The 19,395-nt window shown below is 54.0% G+C and overlaps 1 protein-coding gene across 1 annotated transcript; it reads left to right on the top strand.

Annotated features, from left to right (window-relative positions):
* Positions 1-3,369: 3,369 nt before the first annotated feature.
* On the top strand, positions 3,370-16,657 carry NPR1 (natriuretic peptide receptor 1). The gene is made up of 22 exons (XM_068962816.1): positions 3,370-4,081; positions 4,768-4,967; positions 5,407-5,520; positions 5,928-6,063; positions 6,408-6,499; positions 7,097-7,232; positions 7,606-7,690; positions 8,574-8,694; positions 9,286-9,360; positions 9,518-9,595; positions 10,003-10,107; positions 10,360-10,431; positions 10,539-10,695; positions 10,972-11,127; positions 11,368-11,536; positions 12,492-12,638; positions 12,724-12,847; positions 13,000-13,068; positions 13,538-13,712; positions 13,931-14,029; positions 15,413-15,504; positions 15,657-16,657. Exons 1-22 carry the CDS (start codon positions 3,370-3,372, stop codon positions 15,717-15,719), a joined length of 3,177 nt encoding a protein of 1,058 aa, XP_068818917.1. The 3' UTR covers positions 15,720-16,657.
* Positions 16,658-19,395: the final 2,738 nt, after the last annotated feature.

Here is a 19,395-nt window from a genome sequence, read left to right as displayed (position 1 = left end):
AATGGGAAAGACTAGAGCTCTTCAAGAAAATTGGAGATATCAAGCCAACTTTTCATGCAAGGATGGGCATGATGAAGGACGGAAACAGTAAAGACCTAACAGAAGCAGAAGAGATGAAGAGGTGGCAAGAATACGCAGAAGAACTATACAAAAAAGGTCTTAATGACTAGGATAACCACGATGATGTGGTCATTCACCGACAGCTGGACTTCTCGGAGTGTAAAGTCAAGTGGGCCTTAGGAAGCATTACTGCAGACAAAGCTAGTAGAGGTGATGGAATTCCAGCTGTGCTATTTCAAATCCTAAAAGATGATGCTGTTAAAGTGTTGGACTCAAGATGTCAGCAAATTTGGAAAATTCAACAGTGGCCACAGGACTGGAAAAGATCAGTTTTCATTCCAATGCCAAAGAATATTCAAACTACCATACAATTGCGCTCAGTATTCTTGCCTGGAAAATCCCATGGACAGAGGAGCCTGGTAGGCTGCAGTCCATGGGGTCGTGAAGAGTAGGACACAGCTGAGCGACTTCACTCTCACTTTTCACTTTCCTGCATTGGAGAAGGAAATGGCAACCCACTCCAGTATTCTTGCCTAGAGAATCCCAGGGATGGGGGAACCTGGTGGGCTGCCGTCTCTGGGGTCGCACAGAGACAAGACTGAAGCAACTTAGCAGGGGCAACAGCAACATGATAGCAAGGTTATGCTCTTAATCCTTCAAGGTAGGCTTCCACAGTATGTGAACGCAGAACTCCAGATGTACACATTGAATTTAGAAAAGGTAGAGGAACCAAAGATCAAATTGCCAACATTTATTGGATCATAGAGAAAGCAACAGAATTCCAGAAAAACATCTACTTTGGCTTCATGACTACACTGAAAGCTTTTACTGTTTGGATCACAATAAACTGTGGAAAATTCTTCAAGAGATGGGAATACCAGACCACCTCACCTATCTCCTGAGAAACTTGAATGCAGGTTAAGAAGCAACAGTTAGAATCAGACAGGGAAGACCAGTTCAAAATTGAAAAAGGAGTACAACAAGGCTACATATTGTCACTCTGATTATTAAACTTTTATGCAGAGTACAGCATGTGAAATGCCAGGCTGGAAGAATCACAAGTTGGAATCAAGATTGCCAGGAGAAATACCAATAACCTCAGATTTGCAGATACTACCATTCTAATGGCAGGAAGTGAAGAGGAACTAAAGAACCTCTTGCTGAGGGTGAAAGAGGAGAGTGAAAAAGTTGGCTTAAAACTCAACATGATTAAAACTAAGATCATGGCATCTGGTCCCATCACATCATGGCAAATAGAAGGGGAAAAAGTGGAAACAGGACAGATGTTATTTTTTTGGACTCCAAAATCACTGCGGACGATGACTGCAACCATGATTTAAAAGACACTTGCTCCTTGGAAGGAAAGCTATGAAACCTAGACAGCACATTAAAAAGCACAGACATTACTTTGCCAACAAAGGTCCATATAGTCAACGTTATGGTTTTTCCAGTAGTCATGTATGGATGTGAGAGTTGGAGCATAAGGAAGGCTGAGTGCTGAAGAATTGATGCTTTCAGACCGTGGTGCTGGAGAACACTCTTGAGAGTCCACTGGACACCAAGAAGATCAAGCCAGTCAATCCTAAAGGAAATCAACCCTGAATATTCATTGGAAGGACTGAAGCTGAAGCTCCAGTACTTTGGCCACCTCCTGTGAAGAGCCTAGTCACTGGAAAAGACTCTGATGCTGGGAAAGACTAAAAGCAAAAGGAGAAAGAGGTGGCAGAAGATGAGATGGTTAGATCGCATCACCGACTCAAAGGACAGGAGATAGTGAAGGACAGAAGAGTCTGGTGTGCTTCAGTCCCTGGGGTGGCAAACATTCGGACATGACTTAGTGACTGAACAACAAGGACAAATATACACACAGAGAATCTTCATATTTATGCCTTCAGCGTCTAGTTGGTGCTTAACATGTAATGGGTCCTTTGAAAGTCTACAGTGCAGAAGTTTGCTGAGCTTTGGTCCTGAGCGACTGATCCGAACTGAACTGAGGCAGAAGTTTTCAGAGGTTGGCCCGCGATACCGCCAGTGACTTCTTCTGGCCACTAGAGAGCAGACTGACTCCACAGCTGTCCTGCCCCTGACCCAGCCGTCAAGGGCCCCCCAAACATTCCCCAGTATACGCCTCCGCTTGTCATTTCCAACACTGTCTGCCACCGTCCCGACAAATCTCACTTTAATAATCCTCTTTAAGGCAAAACGCACACGCCCGTAGCAGCCCTGAGGTCACATCTCTTCGTTTCAGCGGCCACCCACCAGCTCTCCCTCCCGTTCCTACGGCCTTTTGGGAACTAAAGAGTTAACTCCGTCCTTCCACCTGGTCCTTTTCCTCCACTAATCCGCTCAATCTGGAAGCTGGGGGGTGGGTGACATCCTAGATAGAGCGGTCACGGGACCCTGGATTCAACTACTTTAATTTCTTTTCCAAAAACCGTCACCCTCCTGCCCCACAACCTGACAGCAACCAAACACTCACACCTTTTCCGGCTAAGATCCCAAACCTGCACCTCTTTCTTCCCGAGACGGAGCCAGGTAGGAGGAGAGGGACAAGGTGGGGCGCAAGAGACACTCTGTTACTTCCATACATCTCTGTTCTTCGCATCCCCGTGAGGGAGCCCCTCCTGCGAGTACCGCTTCTCGGAGGAGAAACACTTTTGGCCCGCCGAGAAGCGGGAAGAGGGTCTAGAGGAAACCGCGAGGGTTGAGAGGCTCGGGAGAGTCCACGACTTCGGGGCGGGGAGGAAGGAGTTAAAGATCCAGGCTTGGTTCTGCGGTCTCGGAGTCTGGGAGGGGAAGCGGCCGGGAGGGAGGGTTCGGAGCTTGGCTTGGGTCCTCCCCAGTTCCCCCCGGACTGTCGGCGACTTGGGCCGGCCGGACGCCCCTTCTGGCACACTCCCTGGGCCAAGCGCTCACGCACACATGCAAACACTCACACTCCCCTTTTCCTCCCTGGCGCCCTCTCTCCCATCCTTCACCGAGCGCTCGCTCGCGCTCTCTTTTTCTCTCTCCTAACACGCACACACACATACCCTGCGGTTCACACTCGGGTCCTCTCTGCCCCCGCGCTCTCCTCGCACCCACCTGCTCCGCAGAGCCCTGGGCACACCCCTAGGTCGCGCGCCCCTGGTGCTCCCGGCGCGGACTGTCGCAGCTAGAGGGGGCAGCGTGCCCCGGGGTGAGCGCCCCCGCTCCGCCCCTCCTCCCTCCCACAGGGGCGCTCCCGGTGCCCAGTACCGGCCGCTCAGCCGGAGTGGACGCTTGAGGCCATGGTGAGAGCGCTCGCCCACCACGGTGCCCGCTGAGGCCATGCCGCGCCCGGGGCGCCCCTGCGGCGCCCGCCTGCGCCTGCTTCTGCTCCTGCCGCCGTTGCTACTGCTCCCCGGCAGCTACGCTGGCAACCTGACGGTGGCCGTGGTGCTGCCTCTGACCAACACCTCGTACCCGTGGTCTTGGGCGCGCGTGGGACCGGCGGTGGAGCTGGCCCTGGCCCGGGTGAAGGCGCGGCCGGACCTGCTGCCGGGCTGGACAGTCCGCACGGTGCTGGGCAGCAGTGAGAGCGCGTTGGGCGTCTGCTCCGACACCGCCGCGCCCCTGGCCGCCGTGGACCTCAAGTGGGAGCACAGCCCCGCGGTGTTCCTGGGCCCTGGCTGCGTGTACGCCGCCGCCCCCGTGGGCCGCTTCACCGCGCACTGGCGGGTGCCGCTGCTGACCGCCGGCGCCCCAGCCGTGGGCTTCGGAGCCAAGGACGAGTACGCGCTGACCACCCGCGCGGGACCCAGCCACGCCAAGCTGGGCGACTTCGTGGCGGCGCTGCACCGACGGCTGGGCTGGGAGCGCCAGGCGCTCGTGCTCTACGCCTACCAGCCGGGTGACGACCAGCCCTGCTTCTTCGTGGTGGAGGGGCTGTACATGCGGGTTCGCGACCGCCTCAACATCACGGTGGACCACCTGGAATTCGCCGAGGGAGACCGCGACCACTACACCATGCTGCTGCGCACCGTGCGGCGTAAAGGCCGAGGTGAGAGGCAGGGCACACCCGCCTGGCCGCTTTGCCTCCGGGCCTTCTCCGGGACTTAACCTCTCTCCTGTCGGCACCAAATGTCTCCTCCTCTGGGCCCTTCATTCCTGCCTCGGCCTCCTCCGCCCTGTCCACCTCTGAGTTTCTATTTCCCTGTCTTTCTCCATGGCCCCCTCTCTTCTTCCTAACCTCGCCTGTATTCTCACCTCCCTACTCCCTCTCCTCCTTCCCACCGATTCCTCCGGAGTTAACAGAGATAAAAAAGGCCTCCAGCTACCACCCTGACACTTAGTGGGGCCCCGGCTTAATTCCTAGCCCTCTTTTTCTCCCCATTTTCCATCTTTTCCCAACAGCCTCCTTCCCTGCTCCAGCTTCTCCTCCCGGAGCTCCCATATGCCCTCTCCTGTTCCCGTCCCCCCGCCAGCTGGCCCTCCTCTGCTCTCCCTGCCCCACACCTCACCTTCCCCACCTTCAGCTCCACCATTCCTGCTCTCCCTATCTGGCCTCCTTCCTCCTCCCCCTCCCACCACCTTCTCCCTCGGCTTTCTTCTGCTTAGCCTAGACTGAGCCAGGAGTTCCACTTAACCACCTGCAGGGTCTCTGAACTTCCTCCCCTGGGCCCGCCAGCTTCAGTTTCTCCTCCACTCCCTGACACCCTGGCTTCCCTGGCTTCTCTCTCTCCCCAGTTATCTACATCTGCAGCTCGCCGGATACCTTCAGAGCCCTCATGCTTCTGGCCCTGGAAGCTGGCCTGAGTGGGGACGACTATGTTTTCTTCCACCTGGACCTCTTTGGGCAAAGCCTGCAAGGTGCACACGGCCTTGCTCCCCGCAGGCCCTGGGAGAGAGGAGATGGGCAGGATGTCAGTGCCCACCAGGCCTTCCGGGTGAGGGTCCAGCTTGGAAGCCCAAGCCGTGGGGCTCTGGGTTGCTGCACATCTTTTCCGGGTCCTGGGTGCCTCAGTGTCTGAAAGGGTTCCAGAAAAGAAAGTATTGATTCTCGTAAGGAGTTAGGTGACAGAAGGGCAGGGGGCTGGGGCCAGAGGTACATAGAGGGTCGGAGGACTTCAGAACTAGGAGGCTAAAAATATGAGAGAATGCCATTGAGGCGGGATAATGTTCACATCCCGACGACCATCAGGACTTAGAAATGCCATCCCAGTTCATTCCCTGCTTTGATTCAGGCAGCACCTCATGCAGGACATGAGGTCCAATCTGACCTTGAGCTAAGCAGAGGTGCCACTCTGGGAGGTGGGCACTCAGGGTACAGGGAGGACCAGAGTCAGCGTCCAACCAGCTCTCCCCTCTCCCCTGACTCCTCTTTAGGCTGCCAAAATCATTACATATAAAGAGCCGGATAATCCCGAGTACTTGGAATTCCTACAGAAGCTAAAACGCTTGGCCCTTGAGCAGTTCAACCTCACCATGGAGGATGGCCTGGTAGGAGGGGGTCCTGGGTGATGTGGGCCCCGAATCTCCACTCCACAGCCCTCTGCTGGTCTCTGCCCTGCTTTCTCAGCCTCCCTCCTCTTCCTAGGCCTGCCCTTCTTTCCCTTCCCTTTGCTCCCCTGTCTCTCCTGATGATGGTGGGTGGCCCTGACGATTGTTCAACCTCTGAACCTCAAATCTTTATCAGCAAAATGAGGCTGATATGTCCTGCCCCATGTGCCTAGCAGGTGTACACAGATGTGTCTTCTAAGTAGTGAAATCTCTCTGTCTGTTCATGGGTGAGGTTGTTTTCGCCCATCCTCTTCCAAGTTCCCATTACCTCCCATTCCCTGCCCCACATCACCCCACTCTGCACCCTCATACTTCCCCCACCAGCCCAGCTCTACCTGCCCCTGCAGGTGAACACCATCCCAGCGTCCTTCCACGATGGGCTCCTGCTCTACATCCAGGCGGTGACGGAGACTCTAGCACACGGGGGAGCTGTCACCGACGGGGAGGGCATCACTCAGCGGATGTGGAACCGAAGCTTCCAAGGTCAGGGACTGCAGGTGGCAGGAATGGGCTACCCTGGGGCCCCAGGCAGGAGGCAACAGGAAGCCTCTAGGCCTGCAGTGCAGGTAGTCACTTACACACACCAGTCTCTTCCTCTCCTCCAAGCTGCCTTTAGGCTTTCTTCCCCATCTCCCTAGAGTCATCAAGAAGTCTTCCTAAGTGCCCAACACTAATCATTCCTGCTGATGACACATCTGTCTCTTTTATTATATATATACATATATATATTCGGAGGGCAAGACAGACCAGATCAAAAGATGGAGATGAGGTCTGGAGTCCCTGAACTTCCACTCTCAAAACACAGCCATCATCCTCCATACCCCCAGGTGTGACAGGATACCTGAAAATGGACAGCAATGGAGACCGGGAGACCGACTTCTCCCTCTGGGATATGGATCCTAACACTGGCGCCTTCAGGGTAAGGTTGTGCCCCCCAAGAAGGCAGTGCCAACTGGGAGTGACATCTCATCTTCCCACCTCCCTGCATAAGAGCGAACCCTGGATAAAAGCGTTCCAGCCAATCTGGAGGAACAACCAGAATGATAGGGACTCAGGTGTTGTCCTTGGGGAGCCCCATGTGTAAGAAGGGATCACAGCCCTGCTCTCAGCAAGCCCCATGTCTCTGAAGGTAGGCAGGATCCCCTTCCCGCAGAGACAGGCTATATTCAGAAGGAAGAGTATATGGTTTAGGCCTGGGAATGTGGACTGAAAACACTGCCTTTTTCTATTTTCTGGGTGCTTCAATCCCAGATTACAAACTTCCTGAGTGTGGGCCTGTGATTCTATATAGAATATAGAAGTGCTTAAGTCACTTACAAGTTTGTCCGTTCTGATAACATGGGGCGTGGGTATCAGGCTCTCTGTATCCAGTCATGCCAGGGGCTCGGTGAGCTGTTGACAGTGCAGACGCAGTCTCTGGCAGCGGAGACGGGGTAAGTGAGGGAGAGGACTGCTACCCTGGACAGGAGGCCTCACCAAGGCCCCTTGCCCACCCACCACTCCTGCCCCCCCACAGGTTGTTCTGAACTTCAATGGGACTTCCCAAGAACTGGTGACCATGTCAGGGTGCAAACTGAACTGGCCCCTGGGGTATCCACCTCCCGATGTCCCCAAGTGTGGCTTTGACAACGAGGACCCAGCCTGCAACCAAGGTGACTGACTGCCCCTTGCCTTCCTGGCCTCCATTCTGCAGACACTGCATGCTTCCTGTTCAGGGAGTCGAATAGGTGCTGCTCTCTGGCACTGAGGGTTTCCCGCAGAGACTCTGCCTGCCTTTTTTGTCCCTTCGTCCACCATCTGAGTTCAATGATTAAATATTAAAAAGTGCTGGGACTTCCCTGGCAGTCCAGTGATTAGGAATCCACGCTTCCACTTTAGGCATGGGTTCAAATCTCAGTCAGGAGAGTAGCCTGCATGCCATGCAGTGCGACCAAAAAAAAAAAATTATATATAAAAAAGTTCTTCTTTCTCCTGTCCAATGTCTATCTCACATCTCTCTTGCTGCAACTCGGTCCTCCTCTGTAGACCACTTCTCCACCCTGGAGGTGCTGGCTTTGGTGGGGAGCCTCTCCCTTCTCAGCATCCTGATCGTCTCCTTCTTCATATACAGGTGAGCCTGGGGATGAGGGTGGTGACTGAGGCTGGAAGGCCCGGAGAACCAGTAGGAGAGGAGGTGGCAGGGACCCAGAGTGGAGAGGGAGGGGTGTAGGGACAGCATAGCAAGGCCCAGGGAGATGGGGGAGAAAAGAGACTTAAAAGCGCCAGAACGAAGAAGGAGGGGAAAGGGCTTCCCCGGTGGTGCTAGTGGTAAAGAACCCTCCTGCCAATGCAGGAGACTTAAGGAGGGACCAGAGATAGGAGTGGTCAAGGGGAATCTTGGAGATCCGAGAAGGAGCAGATCTGTTGGAGCATCATAGGATGTGGGTTCTGGGCTGAGGCTGGTCTATCCTCCCTTCCTGTTTGTACAGACCAGATGGGAAGCAATGTGTTGGACCCATATTAGCTGAGCAAGGATGATGGCTCGGCCATGTACCAGGGGCTGAACCCAGAGCAAAGGAGAGAGATAAGGAAGACTCACTCCTGCCTTCTGGTGGGAGGCTGACAGGTGCAGGAAGAGTTGATGACAGAGGGAAGCAAGGAGGGAGAGAAGAAAATCAGGGCTGGTTGAGCATAAATTGTGTGCCAGGCACTTCCACACACCTTTCTTTTCACTCTTATAACAATGCTTTGAAGTAAACATCAAGATCCCCAGTTTCCTCATGAGGACATTTAGACGTGAATATGAGACTCAGAGAAATGAAATGACTAGCTCAAGGTCCCCAGTGAGGCAGAATTTCACCCAAGCCTCCTGACTCAGAGCCGAGAGGCTGTAACTGCCCCACCCATCTCTCAGCTCCTGCAGAGATCCCAGGGCTCTGAGGAGGGGCTGCTGAGTACCCCCGCCCTGGGTCAGGGGCTCAGACGTGGGCTCAGGTGCAGGTTTCATGCCCCAGGAAGATGCAGCTGGAGAAGGAACTGGCCTCAGAGCTGTGGCGTGTGCGCTGGGAGGACCTGCAGCCCAGTAGCCTAGAGAGGCATCTGCGGAGTGCAGGCAGCCGGCTGACCCTGAGCGGGGTAAGAACTCCACTACTGGGGCGAAGGGGGCTGAGCTGGGGGCAGCACCTGACGAGTTAGGGTAGAGAGCAAGGTTCTCGTCCCAGCTCTGCCTTCACTTGCTATGTGACCTTGGGCAAGTCACATACCCTCTCTGAGACCATCTCAGATAATGATTATATCCACAGAGCCTCCCTCACAGGTCAGTGATAGCATATGTGAAAGTACATTTTTTTTTTTTTAAGTAAATAATGAGAACCTCCTGTCTAACACAGGGAACTTCTAGTCAATGCTCTGTGGTGACCTAAGTGGGAAAGAAATCTAAAAAAGAAGGGAGAGATGCGTACCTACATTTGATTCACTTTGCTGTACTGCAGAGACCGACATAACACTGTAACGCAACTACACTCCAATAAATTTTGTTTTCTAAAAAGTGAATAAATGACGAAAGGATTTCAGGATGAGCTGAAATTCCCCACATTGACGTAGGGTGACAGGATGAGGCAGGGTGACACAAAGATAAGGCAGGGCAGTGAAGAGCAGCGCTCAGACGGCCGGGATGGAGAACTAGGCCCCCTGGCTGACCATCCCTCCTGCACTCCGCCCCTTCAGAGAGGCTCCAATTATGGCTCCCTACTGACCACAGAGGGCCAATTGCAAATCTTTGCCAAGACAGCGTATTATAAGGTAAGTCTGGGTGAGACCACTGGTCGTCCAGATCGGGCAGGGCTATGCTCTGATGAAGGACTGGGGAGAGTCTTAGGGCAGCGGTGGGCTGTCAGAGCGGTGGGGTTCCCAGTGCTGGGCTCTTTCCTCACAGTGACCACCTCCACTCCTTGCTCAGGGCAACCTCGTGGCTGTGAAACGTGTGAACCGGAAACGCATTGAGCTGACACGGGAAGTCCTGTTTGAGCTGAAGCATGTAATGTGCGGAGGGAGGGAGGCAGTGGCCTGGGGAAGAATCTGGGGATACAGGGAGGTTGGCCCACAGAAGCAGCATGGAGGGACCTCAGAGTATCCTAGGAAAGGGTGGGCCCTAGAGCCGTGGGAGGGGCCCTTGCACATTGTGAGTAGAATCACAGATGGGAGAAGGGCTCCTAGAGATTTCCTAGGGGCTCCGCTGGATGGGCTTAGGAAGCAGAGGGAGGAGGGAGCAGATTCTGGGGACAGGTTCTTTCGAACAGGAGTGGGTGAGAATCACAGGAAGCTCACAGAATGTCTGGAGAGAATACATCGGGATTTAGGAAGAGTGAGGGTTCCCTGAGGGTAGGGGCGATTTGGTGAGGAGTGAGGTCTTTGCCAGGCTCTGATGCTGGCTCTCACCTGCAGATGCGGGATGTACAAAATGAACACTTGACCAGGTTTGTGGGAGCCTGCACTGATCCCCCCAACATCTGTATCCTCACAGAGTACTGTCCCCGTGGGAGCCTCCAGGTGAGGGTGACAAGGGAATGTCAGGGCACCTGGGCCCAGCCCTGAGTCCGCCCTTGACTGACCATAAGGGCAAGCCTCTCCTTCTTCTGACCTTTATTTTCCCCATCTGTAAAATGGAAGTGGGGGAAGGTGGTGGCACTAGAGTAAATACGAAGCTTTGCTCCGTTCTGCCAGTTTATGTCAGCGGGACCCCTGCACTCCTCCTCCCGAGGGCGCGTGCAGGGTACAGGGCTGACTCTCACTGCCCTGCAGGACATCCTGGAGAATGAGAGCATCACCCTGGACTGGATGTTCCGGTACTCGCTCACCAATGACATTGTCAAGGTAGGTCGGGTACAGCACACTGGGTGTGGGGCGAGGGGCCAGGCAGGCCTCTTCTCTGGCCCTGGTTGGAGGTCCCACTCAGACCCCTGCCTCCCCGAACTTCCCAGGGTATGCTGTTCTTACACAATGGAGCCATTTGCTCCCATGGGAACCTCAAGTCATCCAACTGCGTGGTAGATGGGCGCTTTGTGCTCAAGATCACTGACTACGGGCTGGAGAGCTTCAGGGATCCAGAGCCAGAGCAAGGACACACCCTCTATGCCAGTGAGCCCCACATGACTCTGACCCTTAACCCCTACGGCAAGCACAACCCGATGGGGAGACTGATGCCCTGGCCTATGATGGGCTCGGGTCCGCCTTTCCTGACTCCCAGTTCAATTCATCATCAGTAGAAAGCTGAGTCAGATGAAGTCATCTCAAGCCCCTTCTAGCTCTAACACCCCCTGTTTTGTCTCCAGATCAGCCCAGCCACATCCTTGTTTCCCGTCACCCCTTAGCTTTGGGCCCTTCACCCTGTGACTCCTGACCTCTGACCCACAGAAAAGTTGTGGACAGCCCCTGAGCTCCTGCGAATGGCCTCGCCCCCTGCCCGGGGTTCCCAGGCTGGTGATGTGTACAGCTTTGGGATCATCCTTCAGGAGATTGCCCTGAGGAGCGGCCCCTTCCATGTGGAAGGTTTGGACCTCAGTCCCAAAGGTGAGAGGACCACACTTTCCCCTAATGCCGCCACACTCCACTGAGCCTAGCTCGAGAGAGAGGGAACCCTGGAAACGCTGCCCCCTTCTCCCCCACTGTGGCCAGTGACCCTGAGCACGGTTGGCTCAGGTCCCTGCGGGGCTTCCCTGGCCCTTGTCCTGATCCTGGGCTTCCCCACCTCATTACTCAACAGGCCCCTGGCTGTACCCATCTCTCATCCTCTCTCCCCCGACCACACAGAGATCATCGAGCGTGTGACTCGGGGCGAGCAGCCCCCCTTCCGGCCCTCCCTGGTCCTGCAGAGTCACCTGGAGGAACTGGGGCAGTTGATGCAGCGCTGCTGGGCCGAGGACCCACAGGAGCGGCCACCCTTCCAGCAGATCCGCCTGATGTTGCGAAAATTTAACAGGTTGCTGGTGTTCGCCCTGGGCCGTCCCAGCCTCCTCCACCCACAGCAGCCACCATGTATCCCATGCTTAAGTCTTATCCCTGTGGTGGCAGAGCCCACACACAGCCCCCCAGACATAGTCTGCTCCAGCCCACCACAGTCCCGCAGCCCCCTTTGTGAATACTGGAGGACCCTGTTGTCCCCACAGCCACCCACTTTTCATACCAGTCTCCTCCCTGGCCCCTTCTCCACAGTCTTCACTGGTAAGCAGAGTAAATGGCCTTCCACCTCCTCCCTTTGCCTCTCTGTCCCCCCTGGGAGCTCCCAGCCATCCTTTGATCCTCTTTCCCAGTGTGCTCTATGGGGGCCAGTTCTGCCAGGCACACCCCTTAGCTAGTCTGTGCCCTCACTCTCTTCTCAATTGATCCCTGTTCCTCTCTACCTCCTCTGTGTGCATGTGTGCTAAGTCACTTCAGTCGTGTCTGACTCTTTGAGACACTATGGACTATACAGCCTGCCAGGCTCGTCGGTCCATGGGATTTCCTAGGCAAGAATACTGGAGTGGGTTGCCATGCCCTCCTCCAGGGCATCTTCCCGACCCAGGGATCGAACCCTCATCTCCTGGGTCTCCTGCATTAGCACACAGGTTCTTTATCACTAGCACCACCTGGGATGCCCTCTATCTCCTCCACCTCCTTCTAGCCTACTTGTGTTCAACAAAATGAGCAAAAGAGCCAATACATCTGAAGCTTCAGATTTGACCCTGGGGGACTCAGGGCTGAGTTGGACTTTCTTCCTACCCTCTTCCCCTGCACTCCCATCCTGCTGTGCCCTCCAACCTTGAACGTCTCCAGGGACTCTGCTGCAGTATAAGCTAACTTAAGTCTGGGTAGGGTGAGAGCCTGGGGTGGGCACTGCAGGGTTGGGCATGCTGCTCCCCTCTCATCACCACCCCCTCTACCACCCCCCTCCCCAGGGAGAACAGCAGCAACATCCTGGACAACCTGCTGTCACGCATGGAGCAGTACGCCAACAACCTGGAGGAGCTGGTGGAGGAGCGGACCCAGGCCTACCTGGAGGAGAAGCGCAAGGCCGAGGCCCTGCTCTACCAGATTCTGCCTCAGTGAGTGCCCGTGCTTGGTGCCCCCACCAGCCCTGCCCTGGGCCCGGCTCATCTTCTGATCCTGCCCCTGTCCCTGGCCCCTCAGCTCAGTGGCTGAGCAGCTGAAGCGTGGGGAGACAGTCCAGGCCGAAGCCTTTGACAGCGTCACCATCTACTTCAGTGACATCGTGGGTTTCACAGCCCTATCAGCAGAGAGCACGCCCATGCAGGTGAGTCAGGCACAGCTACAGATGTGAGAGCAGCCAGGTGTGCTGGCTTCTCATCTCCATCTCACAGGTCTGCCTTCTGGGTCTGCATTTTCCACCTGAGCCCAGGTGGGGTCCCTTACGCCTCACCCCTTGTGGATTCTCTTTTCTTCCAGGTGGTGACCCTGCTCAACGACCTGTACACTTGCTTTGATGCTGTCATAGACAATTTTGACGTATACAAGGTGAGTAAAGATGGAAAGGGACAGACAGTTGTGGACAGGGTTACAAAAAAGTGAAGGGTAGAATGACATAGAGCCTTAAGAGAGAAGACTACCCTGAAGAGGGAAACGGCAACCCACTCTAATATTCTTGCCTGGAGAAGTCCATGGACAGAGGAGCCTGGTGGGCTGCAGTCCATGGGGTCACATGACTGAGCATGCGCCCATGAGGGGGGTGGCGGGAGATGGGTTGGTAGCAATAAACAGGTAGAACTGGGGAAAAAAAGGAGAGAAAAAGAAGACCAAGGGACATGGGCAAAGACAGTCTCACGAGGAGGTGTCACGGGGAGACCCAGGAACCGCCAGAAAAACCGGGCAAACACAACGGCTGGTAGACGGGTGGACTAGGAGACAGTGCCCTCTGGGTGACGGCCCATACTGGGAAGAGAAAGTTGGAGCCCTCAGGTCCTGCACACTCTCGCGACCCTCACAGGTGGAGACCATCGGTGACGCCTACATGGTGGTGTCCGGGCTCCCGGTGCGGAACGGGAGGCTGCACGCCCGCGAGGTGGCCCGCATGGCCCTGGCGCTGCTGGACGCTGTCCGCTCCTTCCGCATCCGCCACCGGCCCCAGGAGCAGCTGCGCCTGCGCATCGGCATCCACACGGGTGAGGCCGCCGAAAGATGGGAGACCAGCCCTAGCTCTCTCCAGCTCTCCCTACACACGCGCATACACCTACACCTCTCCCCACACACACCCCTGGGCTCCCACCGACCACAGATCCCACCTGCTGCCTCTCCTGGGGCACCCTACCCTAGCCTCACCCAGGTCACCCTCCATTCCTCCCACCTACTCCCCTGAACTGGTGCGCTTCCACTCTCTCAGGACCCGTGTGTGCTGGCGTGGTGGGGCTGAAGATGCCCCGGTACTGTCTCTTTGGGGACACAGTCAACACTGCCTCACGAATGGAGTCTAATGGGGAAGGTACTCTGGGTCCCCTGGGTGGGACAGGGAGGGCAGGGGAGCTGTCGTTGCCCGCCTGGCAGCCGATGCCTTCTCCTCCCTGTTCTCTCTCTTCCCGAGTTGCCTTCTCATAAGGGTTCAACCTGGCCAGGTCACCTTGAGTCTAATCAGAGACGCAGGTCCCAGCTGCCCCCTTTGCCAAATGACTGAAGTCTTTCCAGACTAACCTCTGACAGTTTCCAGCAGGAATCTTACCTTTAGGGCCCTCTTGGGTGTGGTTAAGAGGGCTTCAGAGCATTCCACTTGGTGTGAATCTCAGTTCTACAACTGATGTTTCATGTCAACTTGCTACACCTCCCTGAACCCCTGTTTTCCTTATCTGGAAAATGAGAATTAAACATCTACCTCAGAAGAGTTATTTGAGAAAGTCATATAACATGACTAGCACGTAATTGTTGTTCAGCTTGTCTGAGCTTCAGCTGTTTATCTTTAAAATGATGATGTCTTGGGGTTATAAAAAAACATAGCACAACCCCCGGAACACAATGGGTACCTGATAAATGCTTGCTCCCAGCTCTTCCCTTAGGCTTCCTTCCTGTTGATCTGCTTCCTGCTGTAGTCAACACAATTCAATTCACCATTTATTGAGCAACTACTGAATACCAGGCCCTGGAATACTAAGATGACCTAGACTACAGTTTGCTAGGGAGTCAAGGAAGGGCTGCGGGGAACAGTAGTCAGGAGGCCTGGGCCTGACCTCACCAGCCTGCGCAAATCTCCCCTCCCTCAACTCTAATATGAGGGTGCTGAGTTAAAAAACGATGATAGCAACCAATTGTACAGTGCCTCCTAAGTGCCAGATTCTTTTGAAATACTCTATGAATCACATTAAGTTTAATCCACACGGGAAAACTTTGAGATGGGTCCTGTCACTCTCAGCATTTTGTAGACAAGGAAAATGAGGCACAGAGAGTGAATATTACTTCCCTAGCTGAGTGTCCAAGCTCGGGTTCATGCTAGGCAGTGCAGGCTCCAGTGTCTGAGCCCTTGACCTCTACACTCTACTATAAGCTGTGTTGTCCAATATGGTAGCCTCTGAGGCACTGCATTTTATTTATTTATTGCATTTTAACTGTATTTCATTTTAATTACAATTTAAACAGCCACGTGTGACTAGTGGCTGTCATGGTGTTATGTGGCTAGTGGCTATCATAACACAGCTCTGGAATTCTTAGGGCAAGCCCTATGTGGTCAGACACCATGTGGAGTGGGTGGGACTCTGAATTGGGAGGCTTTCAGGGCTAAAGGAAGGTGGGAGAGCATCTTTCTAGCCCCACGGCCCCCAGTCTCCTGCTCCCAACTCTTGCATCTCTCGTCTCCCTTCTCCTCCCTTCTCCTACCCAGCCCTGAAGATCCACTTATCTTCTGAAACCAAGGCTGTCCTGGAGGAGTTTGGTGGTTTCGAGCTGGAGCTTCGAGGGGATGTAGAAATGAAGGTAGAAAAGAAAGTCCCTGCCCTCACGACCCCTTGAGGTCCCTGCAGGGCTCACCTTCCCCCGGGCCCCTTCTCAGGCAACCATCCCCATTCCCATCATTTGGGAAAGTGGATGTATCACTCCCCACCCCAATGTCCTCTTTTCTCCTCCAGGGCAAAGGCAAAGTTCGGACCTACTGGCTCCTGGGGGAGCGAGGGAGTAGCACCCGAGGCTGACCTGGGTCCCCTCCCGGCCTTCCACTGCCCCCTTCCCTGGGCTGGAGATGACAGAGAGATGCTAGCATCAGCCCGTCCACAGCAACCCCACATTGCCAAAGAAGTGGCTTGAATAGCTCAGATGTGCTGATCCCAGTGGAGACACCAGATACTACCTCTGAAAGAGGACTGGTATGGGGAGAACTTGGAGCCCACAGGACGGGACCAAAACTCACACTCATGCCCAGGGAACACACACGCACACACACACGTAGGCACACACACTCACTCTCTACCCTATCCCAGGCCAGGCCAGGTTGGGATATGGATTCCTGAATCCTCCTGCCCCTCCCTGTGCCCACTGTGACTATTATGGGAGAGGTGGGAAGAGCCCCCTGAGTGGGAATAGGAGAAGGGACTAAAGAGGAATCTAGGCTGGGAGAAGCCCACATCTGGGCCTAGCCCACATGGGCCCCAAACACCCCAAATCCCCCATGACCCAACACAAGACATTCAGCACATAGGGGAGAAAGGGAAGTACAGAGGGCTGCGGGCTTGCATGCCTTGCTTCTCCTGTGAGTGGAGACCATTAAAATCTTTATTCCAGTGACAGTGTCTTTTCTCGAGCCAGGGTTGCCAGGAAACACAACCATATTCTCTACCCTCAGCTTTAAATAAGACGTTTCACAAGCTGGCAATTTAATATGTGAGAAAGTTCCCTTCAACTTTGAGGAACCAGTGTAACAGCCTATGAGTGACCCCAGCAGTGCTGACTCTGTTGGTCTCAGGATCTGTTTACACCCTTAAGAACTACTGAGGGCCCCAAAGAGCTTTTATGTGGGTTATATCTATTGATATATTCTGTATTAGAAATTAAAACAAGTCTTTATTAACTCATTTAAAATAACTTTAATAAACCCATCACATGTTAATTTTTTACTGCTTTATCAAAGACATTCTTGAGAGAAACTGGCTTTTTTTTTTTTTTGAAGATTACAACGACTGCCTTACTTTATGCTAAGACACGAGCCTTATCAGTGCACATAACAACACAGTCAATAAAGTAAATAAAAACTTCCCTGGAAATCCAGTGGTTAAGACTCCACGCTCTTGATGCAGGGGCACAGGTTTCATCCCTGGTCAGGGAACTAAGATTCTGTGTGCTGCTCAGTGCAGCCAAAAAACGGTAAAATAATATATAATTAGTAGGATTATGGGGAAAAAAACTTTTTTTTTTGGTAATGCTGCACCGTTTGCAGGATCCTACTTCCTCGACTAGGGATTGAACCCAAGCCACAGCAGTGAAAACACCAAGTCCCAACCACTGCACTGTCAGAGAATTCCCATGAAAATCTTTTTGACCTCATCCATCCCCTGAAATGGAGAAGGAAATGGCAACCCACTCCAGTATTCTTGCCTGGAGAATTCCATGGACAGAAGAGCCAAGCAGGCTACAGTCCATGGGGTTGCAAAGAGTTGGACATGACTGAACTGTCTGAGCAACATCCCCTGAAAGGATCTTGGGGACTCACAGAATCTGTGGACTACCCTTTGAGACCTCTATTTATTTGCTCTGTTACCCAATGCCCAGCATACAGTAGGAATATAATGAGTGCAGACTGAATGGGCAGTCTTGGCACCGACCCCAGGCGGTCTGGGAGCCAAGAACGAGGGTGGGGTGGGAACATAGGGATCCCCTTTTACCTCAGTTGAAATGTGGGAATTTTCCACCTGCCCATCCACAGTTCCCTGACTGTAGGCAAATGTGAGTGATAGTTTACAACTCTCAGTGGGGCTAAGGGCCCTCCTTTGCCTGCTCCGGCCACCCACCCCACCCCCTTCCTGAGCAGGCAGGCAGGAATGTGAATGCGGGGGAGAGGTGGCTGCAGTTTCACCTCCCCCATGGGGAAAGAAAGTGCCAGACATTTCTTCAGTACCATCCATCAAGTGCAGACAGGCCCCTCCTCCGACCTCTGCAAGCCTCTTCCTGGAGGCCACGCCCAGCGGCACTGGAGGTCAGGATGGTCCAGGGAGAGCTTGGAGGTCTGCCTTGGGGACAGCGCTCCTTGATACACAAGTCGCTGAAGAAAGGATAAATTGTCCTCCCTTTGTCTAATGAGTCTTCTAGACATCCTGTGCTCCCTGCCCACCCTTTTTGGCCTCAGGCAGATTTGATTTATTGGGAGAGGGACCTAACACAGTCAAGTCCTCACCCTCCACAGCTGGGGACAAATAGCTCTGGGAAGGCCTAACACAGAAGGGTGGTTGCCTTGGTAACACGGCAGCACATCCAACTTCCTGATGGGCCCTGGTGGCCATGTTGACTCCCAAACCCCCATTCCACCTCCCCCAGGGTAGTGACAATCCCAGAAGAGAGAGGAAATGCTAAAGAGAACTGTGGGCCTAAGAAGTCAGATCAGGGTGGAGGTTGGGATATCCAGGAGGGGAGACTTTGGGGAGGGGAGACTGCAAGAGATGAGGTGGGGAAGGAAGCGGGGAGCTGATAGACTGAGGAGCCCCAGTCAGACAATTGTAGGAAATTGCCGGTCAGATCCTTCCGGGGCAGCCTGGCTCCGCTGCGGGCACTTGGAGGGGAGGGGGCTGGGGGACTGGGTGTGAAGACAGGCCAAGGGAGTCGATGACTTCAGTAGCTCGAGAACTTTCACTGGAACTGAGGAGATTTCCTTCCGCAGTTAGGCCCCCGAAGCCAGGAAGGACTGGGAAAGCCATTACTGAGGGGAGGTGGGGGGCGGGTAGGCGGGTAGGGTCTGAGGCGAGCAGTAGCGCCCCCCGCCTGCTAGCAGGGGAGACGGATTTGCGCCGGGACCTCCGCCCACGTGGGAGGGGCTGTCTAGCCTTGCTTGAGTTTCGCCGGCTGTCCTGCAGAGTAGGTCTGGGAGGGTGGGACGCAACAGGGTTTCCCTGGAGTATGATAAGAATAATAACAACAGTCATCATTGGCATTCGATTGTGCCTTGCAGTTGACCAAGGCTTTCACATACATTATCTCATCAGCCCACGTGACACCCTTGGAAGGGGAGGGAGGGCGTGCAGCTGTGGGTAGGAGGGCCCACTGTAGACAGTGTGCAGAGGGAACCGGCGGTGCCAGAGCCTGGGACCCGAAAAAAAAAACAAAAAAAGCTGACAGAAAAAGACAAATATCTTCACACGCCACGCCCCCCTCCATCCTCTTCTCTAGGTCGAAGAGCTTGGGTAGTTTATTTATTCTAGCAGTACGTTTAGTGATGATGTTTTTAAAAGGATCCCCTGGAGAAGGAAATGGCAACCCACTCCAGTATTCTTGCCTAGAGAATCCCATGGACGGAGGAGCTTGGTGGGCTACGGTCCATGGGTCGCAAAGAGTCGGACACGACTGAGCGACTTCACATACCTTTCAGGACTGATCCGTGGAATCTAATTAGCAGCAGAGGCCAGTTTTGCAGCCTGAAAGTCATTTTTTTCTTTTTAATTGCAAGAGTTGTAAAAATACGAAAATAAATTAATCAACCATTAAAAAAATAGCTAATGCTGTTCAGGGAGGTTTAATCTCATTGAACTGGAATTCAATTAAGATTCCAGGCGAGGTGTTTATCATCAAGATGCTGATAAATTTGGATGCTGGTGAGGAGGATAAGGCCTTAGAAGAGAGATGGTGTGGGGCAGGAACCCATTTAACTGTAGTGCTAACTGCAGGTGT

The sequence above is a fragment of the Capricornis sumatraensis genome, chromosome 2, assembly GCF_032405125.1.
Source record: "Capricornis sumatraensis isolate serow.1 chromosome 2, serow.2, whole genome shotgun sequence".
Classification (NCBI taxonomy): Eukaryota; Metazoa; Chordata; class Mammalia; order Artiodactyla; family Bovidae; genus Capricornis; species Capricornis sumatraensis.
This window is presented reverse-complemented; position numbering and strand designations above follow the sequence as displayed.